Raw genomic sequence first — 11,654 nt, 5'->3', positions numbered from 1 at the left:
GCACATCTAGATAGAAATTAAAATTAAAATAAGTTTTTATATATGTGCTTGGAGTGTTAGTTTTTATAACATCCAATTCACCTGAGTAGCACGGTCGAATGAAGCTGCTCCCACTAACTTCAGAACACAGGGACAGATCGATCGAGGAGGTCGCGCGCAGTCGATGGACAGGACTACAGATGGAAAGCAGCTGGCCACAGTGAACATGCAACGCCACCGCTGTCGCTCAAGGCAGAAAACGAAGTGGAAAACGCGGAAGCGGGGCCGATCATGGCCCATACGTCGTCGGCCGGATTCGCTGGCGTAGCTTAGCCGGCCGACCAGACGAACCTGATGCGGCTTCGGTTCGGTACGTAGCGACGGGGGCATCTGTCTCATTCCATGATAGCTCTCGCTTGCTAGCTAGTGCACGGCTGGTGGTCACAGCAGGCTCACAGCTAATCCAGCGACGTGTGTACTATGCCGGTGTCACTGTACCCCTTTGACTAGGCTTCGGAGACCACGCAATGCAAGCAACAAGAGAGATTCTGCTTTCACATACTGATGTAGTAGTGGTGTGCACCGTACCTGTCGTTGATCAGAAGCTTCTGTAAGCACTCTTCCTGAGCGGTGCCAATTTGTGCGTTGCGACGTGTCCACACACGGCAATCCGTGTTCGTTGACTGATGTTGTAGGTATGGCACCCATTGCTAATAACGTACTACTCTCCGATCCCAAATGTTAGGACGTACGGTTGAGGTCGAACGGGAGTGCATGCGCATTATGGCGAGAGCCGAGAAGTCTATTTGTTTGGGGTATATATGCTTGCTAGCTTTTGAGTTTGGAGTTTGGACCACATGCATGCATCGATCTCAGTCCACCACGACTGAGATATGGACCATTGGTGGCCCATACGCTGCTCTTGCTAGCTTGCTGATTTCGTGCAGGTTCTTCGCTCGGTGCGGCCGGATTCGTTCGTGTAAGGTGTAACCCATCATCATATGCATGCATATCTGTGCATCGAGAGGAGCCAGCTGTTGACGTGACGACGTGTTGAGTTGAGCACCGACGAGACTACCCCTTATCTGCAGCGTCTCTGCGGACGTATGTGGTAGAGTGGACACCATCTGTCCTCTCAACTCTCGAGAGAGTGGCCTACCTCATTTCATTTCTGTTCACATTTTAGTTCTCAGTTGGAGAGATGGATCGGATCATCGGACAAGAGGCTTCTATCTAGGCAGTGCATCTAGCTAGCTACGCACGAACGTCGCTTTGCATCCGCACTGCATGCACAGCCAGAAAACGACTCTGAAACAAACCACCTCCTGTAAGTTCCTGTTTGCATTGGATGCATAGCATGGCGATTGGGATGCAAATCGTTACCATTCTAGACTGCAGAGATGCAAAAGGAATTATTGTATCCATGAATTTCCTTTTAGCTATGTAAGTGGAACTCGATCAACCTCGTTGAGAGGAAACCCATCTAGTACAACGCTCCGTTTGCACTATATAGCTGTCGACACCGCTTCCCAATGGTCACGAAGAAGCAAAACGGGCACTCATGAAGGACTTCCAGTAATATAAGCAATTAAGCAGGGGATATGATGCTGCAATCTTTACTCAAGTGTATAGCTTCTGATGGGAGTTTAACTTCACCGCACTAGAATTTACTTCACTCGCTGTCGTTTTTGGTCGACCTGCGTAGAACTAAGCTCAAGCTAGGGGAAAAAAAAACAGAATTCTCGACCTAACTAACCTCCCTTAGTTCAGTTGGGCCCAATGTCCAACTAGCCTGGCCCAATAAGACTATACCAAGCCTATCTACTAGGCCATGTTTCTAACTTTTGGGTCTGCACTCGGTGGTCTAATTTGCATGTGTTTAGCGTTGATTAAGGGCATGTTTGGGAGCACTTCACTTCACCAAAAATCACTCCACTCCACCAACTTCAAAAAAATCGCATCCAAACGCGTTCGGCTCCAGCAAATCCGGCTCCAGGAAAAACGTGGAGGAGGGGGTAGATCCACGTATTTGGTGGAGTACCTCAAGAGGTGCTCCAAAAACCCCCTTTACAGACCTCCTCGTGGAGTTGGTGGGTATTTACCCACCATTGCCACTCGTTACACAGGTTACCGGTTCGTGAAAAAAAAAGAAAGACTCCCGTCACGCCGTGCCGCCCCTGCCTTCCACCGCGCCGCCGCCGCGCCGCCCGACCGCCGCCCCTCACGCCGCCCCGGCCTGCCGCCCGCCCGCCCGTCCCCTGCCGTGCCGGCCGCCCGCCGTGCGCCCGCCCCTGCCACGCCGCCCGCCGCACGCCCACCCTGCCGCGCCGCCCGCCCTGCCCGCCCGCCGCCCCTCGCGCCGCCCGCCGTGCGCCCGCCGGCCGTCCCTGCCGCGCCGCCCGCCTCTGCTCGCCCTGCTCGTGGCCTTCCATTCCCTACCAGCAAAGGAGAAGAGAGGGAGAACAGAGGGAGAACTAAAGAGACTGACAAGTGGGACCCATTCACATGGGTATAATGGACTTTACACAGCAAGATCTTCTATTTCCGGAGCTGGATCTGTGCACTTTGCCAAACATGTGGACAGCTCTGGTATTTTTCTGGAGTTGGTGGAGTGGAGCTGTAATGTGGTGGAGTTGGTGGAGTGGATCTCAAAAATTTGGAGTGGAGTGCTCTCAAACACCCCCTAAGTCTCATGCTACCTCAATTACCCAGGCCCGCCTAACACATTCTATTCTCCAATAAAAAATCAAATTTTGATAAAACTTGAAAAACTTTGCATTGCCGGCCCTTCTATTATGAAAAAAATTGACTTTCTAGCTTCATTCCTTTGAGAGCATTGACTGTTTGCGGCCTGCGGCCTGAACCCACGTGTGGGCACACTTTATTGTTATGCGTGCCTCACCAGGAATCGGACATTAATTAAACTACGCAAATGTCAACATCATTACTTTTGTTGAAACTGCTCTAAGATTTTTCATTATTTTTGTTAAAAATAATCTAAGAATTTTTATTATTTTGAAATGTTTGTTGCATATAAATACTAGTTTAATCATTAAACATTGAAAACTACATGCCGATAGAGCCTGATTAGTTGGGTAAAAATCAAATCCAAGTCGTGCCTATAAAGGTTGGCTATCACTTAGTTCAATACCAAGAATTTAGCATGCTAATATTTTTAGCCAAATTCATGGCAAGTTACTAGAAACTTTCTAGTAACTTCTTAAAGGAAAAGGTTCAGGTGCACTAAATTGATATCCAAATTTCTTACTCTATCTTGGGCGTGCCTTGATTTTGGCAAATCCTGATTTTGACATACCCTTATTTTTGCTGGGCAAAAATTGGAAGCAAACTAAACATATATTAGTTAGGTACATAAGCAATCACATTATTCGCCATCATTCTCAGGATTGATTGAGTACGTATACATTAGGCACATCATAGTACCCTTATGATTATAGGGCGGTGAGCTGCTTCAAATTCACTGGTGAAACCAGCGGTACTGACCCGTTGAAGGTGACCCCCGCCAGCTTCTCCGTGGTGATCTCCGTGAGATGGCCGCCATCCCAGAAGATGTGGTTCCTCCTGTTGGCGCAGAGCGTGTTCATCGGCATGCATATCAACTGGGCAGTGTTGTCCCCGAGACCACAGCACGCCGATTTCACTTCAGCAAAGCCTGTCACCAAAAGGTGACACCGAATTAGCAAACCAAGTCATTGTTAATCAGCTAGTTTGAAGCATCAGTGCTTCACATGTGTGGATCATCTAGACTTTACATGATTTGGATGGTGTGACGGTGGTTGTATGCATCACAGTACAAAAAAGCTGGAACCTTTTCCTTTATCTGAAAAAAAAGATGGAATCTTGTACATCCTCTGGAATTCACACAGTTTTTTATTCTGAGTGAGGGAACTGCACACGGATTGGTACAGTACAAGTTTTCAAAGTTTAGCATATGCACCTGCAATTTGCGTTCCAGGGACTTTGCCAACGAGTTGATAAACTGCTGATCGGAACATACCAGGAGCTGATTGGTGGGGTCTGTTAATACACAAGTGGCTATGTCGTTGCCACCGGTTCCGACCGCGAAGATCGATCTCGCCAGGTGGATTGAGGCATGATTCTTGCCAAGCTTCTGCACCAGTCCTTCGTAAACACTGGAGTAATCGCGCTCGATTTGTTCATCCAAGCTGATAACCAGGCCTATTGCACCTCTTATTGTTCCAACGCTCCTGTTGGATTTTTTAAAACCTACATGCTTGGCTCTATAATGGACTCTTAGTTACTACAATAGCATAAATAGCCATTGCAACCTGCGCCACAGTGCTCGGTTGGTCAGATTTACTCGGTCAAGAAACTGTGTGTAGTATGGGTGCTCACAGTTAAACTATTCAAGTTAGAGATGTTGTAGTGCTTCAGTTAATATATAGCCAATTTGTATAATTATAACATGGACAAATATTGTCATTGGTGTATAAATCCTTAAGTAAACACCTTTCATAATGGCAGAGGTAGATGATTTCTATGTTGATTTAGAAGTTACTTTGGGTTACTTTTTCTTACAGCAGAGGTGGATAATTTAGAAGCAAATTAGATGACTATTGTTGCCAATAATACCATTGAGTCTACATGATCGATGGTCAAATATTTTGCTTTGTATGAGAGTTTGTAGGATTTCTCTCTTTCTTAAGGACATGAAGTTAGTAATTCAAAAGTATATACATAAGGAAGTTTTGGTTAATTTTTGGTTATGGTTTCCAACAATGATTGAGTTTACAAGGTCAACAGTCGGATGTGTTACTTTTCTATGAGAATTTATATGTTCTGTCTCTTTTTTTGGCTCGTGAAGTGGGTAATTGGGAAGTACATATAACGGTAGTTTTGTTATTTTATTTTATTTATTTGGCTATTGTTTCCCATCATAAAGGACTCTATAGGATTGGTGGTTGGATGCTTTAGTCTTTCTTCATTGGAATTTAGGTCTTCTCGTTTCATAGAGCATCTATTGTGTGAGAAATTAGTGGAGGCTCTAAAAGGACCTCAATTTAGTAATAATTAAATTGACTTGTCATAAGACTCTAATTTCCAACCTGACCTTGTTTGTGATGTCTAGAACTCCTGCACCCCCAGAAGCAAAGTTAAAACCATTCAGAAATATGGAGTAGTTTTCTGTGGTGTTGCTGATGGACCTGTACGCTGGAGGGGGTGGCGAGACCGAGAGTGCCAGCTGCATGCGATGGTGGAACCACAAAGATTAACAAAATGTTATGAAAATAAAGGAGTGCCATCACGAGAATTGATACGATTGTTCTTCTCAAACTTTGTACCCATGAAGTCGGCTAAGTTGTGGCCATTGCTGAACCTGCCGGTAGCGAGGTGCCCCGGCCGGGTAGTCGACGCCGTTGTGGGGGAACGAAGTTTGCCCTGAACGGCGTCATCATCAGGTTGTTGTTGCTGCCGACGTCCAACTGCGAGTCACCAAACACGAACAGCGCTGGAACCGCGCCACCCTGCACCATGTCGGCCAAGAAAGCTAAGAAAATAAGAAGGCCACTGCAGATCGTGGTGCTCTTACAAGGACAAAGAGAACATATATATAGCTTCAGATGTAGAGGGGGCGAAGGAGACACGTTGGCAAATCAGAACATCTATATCACGTCTTCGCGCCTGGTTGTTGACTTAACATTTTCTTTTTGTCCTTATTCACGTACTCCAGTGCAAAACCTCAAAGCAGGCAAGCGCTTTGTCCTCCTATGAAAGTCCTCAATCCTACGAACTGCCACGTACTTAGCGTGGTGGTGGAGGCGTTGGGATACACTTCTATTCTATCCACTGCGGTTCAAACCCTAATGTCCACGATTTACAGCGAGTTCTTTTAGCACTTTATTGTGGACGTGTGATAGGAGGCACACTTGTGGATATGGTATATGTGTAATTCTGTGTCATCTTTTTAACAAAAGGAGGAACCGAACTGGACTAATTGAGACCGAGGAACCGAACCAAACTAACCGAAACCGAATATTTCGGTCACAAATTCTCAGGGCAAGTACATTGATGTCGTTTAATAGGCGGTCTTATGCATTGACACGTAATCTTGAGACGATTTAACAGGCAACCTGTACAATGGGTTGTCCTATAAGTTATCTGGTAATGGTATATAATTCCTTAATTTGTGCATAAGAAAAATAAAATATTATGAGTTGCATGGCAACAATAACTTGTACAATGGTTGTTAAGTTGTCTTGTAGTCCTACAATTTAGCTCATGAGGTGGTTGTTTCGCGAAACAACGACCTCTTTCTCTCTCCTCGCTCTCTCTTCTCCACATCATCAAAAATCCTACGTGGCACTGCATGAGACGACCTATGAGACCGCTGACGTGTAGCAATGTACTTGCCCTCAGTAACTGAATTAATTACGGTTAGTTCGGTTATAGGCCACGGTTAACCGATTTAACCGAATATATGACAGCACAATGAAATTTTGGATCGGGTGCATTTGCATCCCAGTTTCTTGACAATGCGTGAAAAATAATGGCACAAAAATATGGTCGCGTGTCCGTTACAACGTAATGCCATAACTTTTGGCCCTGCACAACAATCTAGTCACAGAGCTGGCTCACGTTCACCGGCGAAACAAACGGCGCGGATCCGGCGAAGGCGACGCTCGTGAGATTCCCCGAGGTGGTCTCCGTCGGGTGGACGAGGTCCCAGAAGATATGGTCCGTCCTGTTCGGGCACACGCAGCTCACGCGGCCGCAGCGATACATAGCTTTGTTGTCCCCAAGACCGCAGCACGCTGCCTTCACTTCAGCATAGCCTTCACCACGCAAGAATCAGAAGAAAACTTGTATTACTCATAGTGTTCATAAAATCGATTGAACATTGAAGCATATTGGCATCGATCATCGGTTGGCCTGCATGCGTACCGTTTGCTTGCGGTTTGTCGATGTACTGCATCAGCGCGGTGTACCCGTCGAAGAAGGAGTACCGGAAATCCGGGTGCCGCGCGCTCATGCTCCGGAGGAGGGAGGCCACTTCGGCGTTGTACCGAACGGACAAGTCGTTTGCTCCTGGGTGGCATTCCTGGGTGAGGAGGTTCAGCTCCCGCATCAATGGCAAGCACCCGATCGGCGCCGCGCCGACGAAGAATAGCCTGCGCATCCCGAGCTCGTACAGCCTCTGAAAATCCAGAAAAAGTTCAGAGTTTTGGAGAAGCATCGTCGGTTTCTGACTGCATACAGAGGTTTATGTTGTATATGCTGGCTTGTCCTGTGTATGCAGGTTTAGTGTACACACCTGTAGCTGGCGTTCCAGGTTCTGCGCCAGCAGCTCGATGAACCGCTGAGGAGAGAGTACTTGCAGTTCCACTGCTAGCAGCTCGACGGTGACGGTGGGGGGAAGGGCGCGGAAGATGATGTCGTTGCCGCCGATGGCCACGGTGAATATCGATTTGGCGAGATGGGCCATTGCCTGAGGCTTGCCGAGCTGCTGCACCAACCCTGAGTACACATTGAGGTAGTCGCGCTCGATTTGGTGGTCGAAGCTGAAACACTGACCCTGCAGATCCATGCAGCTATCATTTGTCATTCTTTGATAGAATATATCGTAGAAACATTGGCGAGGTTCTGGTCGTAAGAATATATTTCTAGTTTAACCTTGTTCGTGAGGCCCAATACTCCTGCACCTCCGGAAGCGAAGTTGACGCCCGTCAGGAACGTGGAGTAACGTCCTGGAGTGGTGTTGCTGATGGAGTGGTATGGAGGAGGGCTGGTCAACCCGAGTTTGCCAGCTGAAATGGACGATGTGCAGCAGAAGTTAATTCCTTTTTCATACTTTTTTTAACAAGAGAAAAGCATGTAATTAAGCTAGTCTAGTCATAGAGTGTAGACGTGTAGATCAGAGATAAAACATGCAATGTTTCAACTTGTCAAGTTTTAAGCTGTATGCCAAAGAACCAAAAGCAGTATGCCACCCAACAAATTATCTCGCATTTAGGCGCTTATTACTTGTCGAGATCAGTTTTAATTTGCTCAATTCAGGAACCTAATCAGTCAAAGCTCCAACCAGCTAAGCAACCCTACAAATTCAGCAGCACATGCACGCGCGCAAGAGGCGGATCTCTCCTCATCACCTGATTTTTCATCAAGCTGACTACTGATGCCATCAACGCAACACAGATGAGAGCTCACTAATTCTCCTTCGTGTAATCCGAACGGTAAGTACCATAAGTTAGGGCTCAAATATTCTACTCGAATGGCATGAATTCATCATAACATACTAACAATGCAATGCATATATGCCTGTGTACTCACCAAGGAAATCGACGAAGTTGCGGCCGTTGCTGAACCTCCCGGTGGCCTGTTGCTCCGGGTAGTCGATGCCGTTGCGCGGGAAGTTGGCCCTGAGCGGCGACAGCGCAAGGTGGTTGTTGTTGCCGACGTCCGCCTGCGAGTCGCCGAGCACGTACAGCGCCGGCACCAGGCCCCCACGGACAGGCTCGGCCAAAAAGCTAACCCAGAGAAGAAGAAGGCCACCGGCGGCGATGGTGGCGCTCTTGCAAGAGGGTCCCATTTCAGCAGGTTCAGAATTTCAGGCCCGGCGAGTCGGCGACCGCTTGAGTTCTTATACGAAATATATATGCAGAATATCTTGCCTGTCCGCGCGGCTAAGTTGACTTCACAGGTTTCTGTTCTTTTTTCGATCTTTCTGCACTTCTGTTCTGTATCCTGTCGGTTTCAGTTGTACCCCGTTGACAGATGGATCCATGTATGGCTGTTGTAAAGATTATAACACTGGGCATCCGCTTCTAGTAGTTACATATGTATCTGCACTGAATTGAACAAAACTGCCATTTTAGAGGTGTTGTGCAATCCAAGTCTCTTCCAACGAGTCCCTGCCAATGTAGGAGGTAAAAGTAAAACCAGTGTTAAAATTTCAGACCTCCACCTTACCGGTTGTTTAATTCACCTTATATATAATCGCTCAATGCAAGTGAACCCGTGTGCGTGTGCCGGCAGGCTTGCGTTGTAAAATGAACATTAATTTTCTTCATAATACAAATGACACGTAGCTTTCTCTTGCGTATTCCAAAAAAATCAGAACTTAATTTAAAGGATACGGCATACAGCTAGTTTCCAACTAGTATGAGTTAAGAGTGTTAGACTCACGCTAAACAGTCGTCCAACAGACTTCATGCAGGCCAATCCTCTCCAATTATGCAGGGCGTATGATGCGTTCTCATGCAACGTAACCCTGCGTGCTTGTCAACTGTGGAACATGTTGATCGATCGTATCTCTCGGGGGAAATAAAAAATAAATAATGAACCTGCAAATCACGCAGCTGTTGACTGAGAAATGTATTCCGGCTAAAAGTTCGGGTGAGCACATGGATTGCCCACGCAACATTCAACATTGGATATATTCAAATGAGTACGTGCGTACACCATGTAGATATCGTAGTAGTACACATCCATCCTTGTTCCATTTTTCCACACACTTTCCTTCGAAATGCATGCTGACGCTGCTGAAAGGATTAGAAGTTCTGCTTTCAGTTCGTCCCATACGTAAAAAAAAAAGGAATATGAGGTGATGAAAAATTGAAAATGGATATGTAATCGATGAAGCTGGACTGAATTGAACTGTTAACACATTTCAAATTATTTGGTTCTTTTAATTAATTGATGATCAATTATATATTTGGATATGTAAATATATGCAGTTTCATTTTATCAACATAACACACATATCTTTTAGCAGTTTTTGACCAACATACGATGATTGCAGTTGTTATCAAATTTGTAGGTCGGATATCTTTGCAGATGTTCAGAAGAACAAATTAAAATGGGGTGGTGCGAGTTCCTGTTTGATGGGAGAACTATGCATAGATTATCTGGAGCCTCTGGAGGCAGACACCGGGGACAGCTAGGTTCCAATTGTTGATTGCAATTTAAATAGTCGTGCAACTTCCTGCATGCTGGCCATAGCCATCGCATACTCTTTATATAAACAATACTACGTTCTCATTGCGACTTTTGCGTCCACAATACATATGTCCAAGGTGGAACATATTGATCGTACCTCTCGATGAAAAAGAAAACGACACCGTGCAAATCACAATTTAGAAATTAGCCCTCCGCGGCGAGCCGTCCGCTAGCGTCAATTGAATTTATCGAGACGAACTTGTACGATGACAAATAATCACGGAGACACGATCTTTGTTGATGAGGTTCCGCCGAAGCCTACATCCCGAGGCATGACTACGGGCGCTCCTCCCCAATACCGCAACATCGGCCACTCCGGGGTCCCAGCATCGTGCTGCCTCCCCTTATAAGCTTGTCGTTATGTCATCATGGTTACAACAACAACCCTCCTTTCATATTTGTGAGGAGGTCCGGGTTAAAGTATACTGCTAAATTCAACTCACGTCCCATCGTAACCTGACTGACTCGTATAAATATTCGACACAATATCTAATAAAATTAGCGAAATGTTCCGATGGGCACATGAATTTTAAAATACATTCTAAACACTAGTTACATTTTTGTGCACACCACACATCCACATCCACATGTTTCTTTAGCAGCATGTGGCCGGGTCACTGCTGGTGCTCGTATGGACGTAATCTCCCACCATCAAAACTCGCAGATGGCATGACATGCCTCAATATTATATTAGTCATGGAAGATCTCCATTTGGAGTCGACTTAGACAGTCAGATTCGCAACATATGGCGAGAGCTTGGCTGAGCTCTAAAAAGATGCTTGAAAAGAATATGAGGTATGGTGGAAAACGATGGCGATGCAGATGGAAGAGTCTAAATTTAACAGATGGTGATGCGGTTGTTTAGTTTTAATTCAAATCAAAAATACTTTTATGCAGGCCTGGTGGCTGCACATTTGGCGCCCCAAGCCTAGCTAGAAGTAGGTGAAAGCCGTTTCATGGACCTAGCTTTTAGCCGTAACATGTTTTCTGTGGGACTCGTTTTGGTTTTGTTTTTTTGGAAGAACATTTGAAATAGCATAGATAGAGTTCCTACAATCTCATTTAGGATAAAGAATTGACTTAGATCAACTCAAAAATCCTGCAAACGGAATGGACCCATTTAAGATGGGCTCGTTTTATGGGCCGGTGGCCTTTTTACCAATGTTGAACGCCTTTGAACCTAGCCCATTTCCACATTGCATGCTGAACCAACAACAATGCAACCAGAGAAGATGGGTGAAACATATTTGAACGTCAGAAGAAAAGCACTTGCAATAAGAAAACAAATGATTCGCCTTCAAATCCATGCTTCCTAGACTCTGGGATTTCTAGAAAATTAACCAAAAAGAATGAAGTGACAGTCAGTTGGCACTTTGTTCCTGACCAGTGGCGGAGGCAAGATTGGGAGTTGGGGGGCTTATTTCTTCTTCCAACCAAGTCCATCTCCACTCTTTCTTCATCTTTTCCTCTCTTCTCCTCAACTTCCTCCTTTGATTTCAATGGTGTTCAGGAGGGGGCGGGGGGGGGGGGGGGGGGGGGGGAAAGCCTATTATAACCAGTTCCCCCTTAGGAGAGGTAAGGAGCACCCTAGAGTGCAAGGTAGTTCTGTTGATATTTGAGAAGCAGTTGTTTCTAGCAAACTTGACAGTACTGAAGTGCTCAGGCATTGATGTGATTTTGGGAATGAATTGGTTGGC

The 11,654-nt window shown here is 45.9% G+C and overlaps 1 protein-coding gene across 1 annotated transcript; it reads right to left on the bottom strand.

The window, feature by feature from the left end:
- Window positions 1-6,520: 6,520 nt before the first annotated feature.
- LOC101771886 (GDSL esterase/lipase At5g55050) lies at window positions 6,521-8,548 on the bottom strand. The gene is made up of 5 exons (XM_004986350.2): window positions 8,290-8,548; window positions 7,633-7,766; window positions 7,274-7,534; window positions 6,904-7,156; window positions 6,521-6,794 (listed from the first exon to the last, which is right to left on the bottom strand). Exons 1-5 carry the CDS (start codon window positions 8,546-8,548, stop codon window positions 6,577-6,579), a joined length of 1,125 nt encoding a protein of 374 aa, XP_004986407.1. The 3' UTR covers window positions 6,521-6,576.
- Window positions 8,549-11,654: the final 3,106 nt, after the last annotated feature.

The sequence above is a fragment of the Setaria italica genome, chromosome IX, assembly GCF_000263155.2.
Source record: "Setaria italica strain Yugu1 chromosome IX, Setaria_italica_v2.0, whole genome shotgun sequence".
Lineage (NCBI taxonomy): Eukaryota > Viridiplantae > Streptophyta > Magnoliopsida > Poales > Poaceae > Setaria > Setaria italica.
The sequence above is the reverse complement of the archived record's forward strand: the minus strand, read 5'-3'. Positions and strand labels throughout refer to the sequence as shown.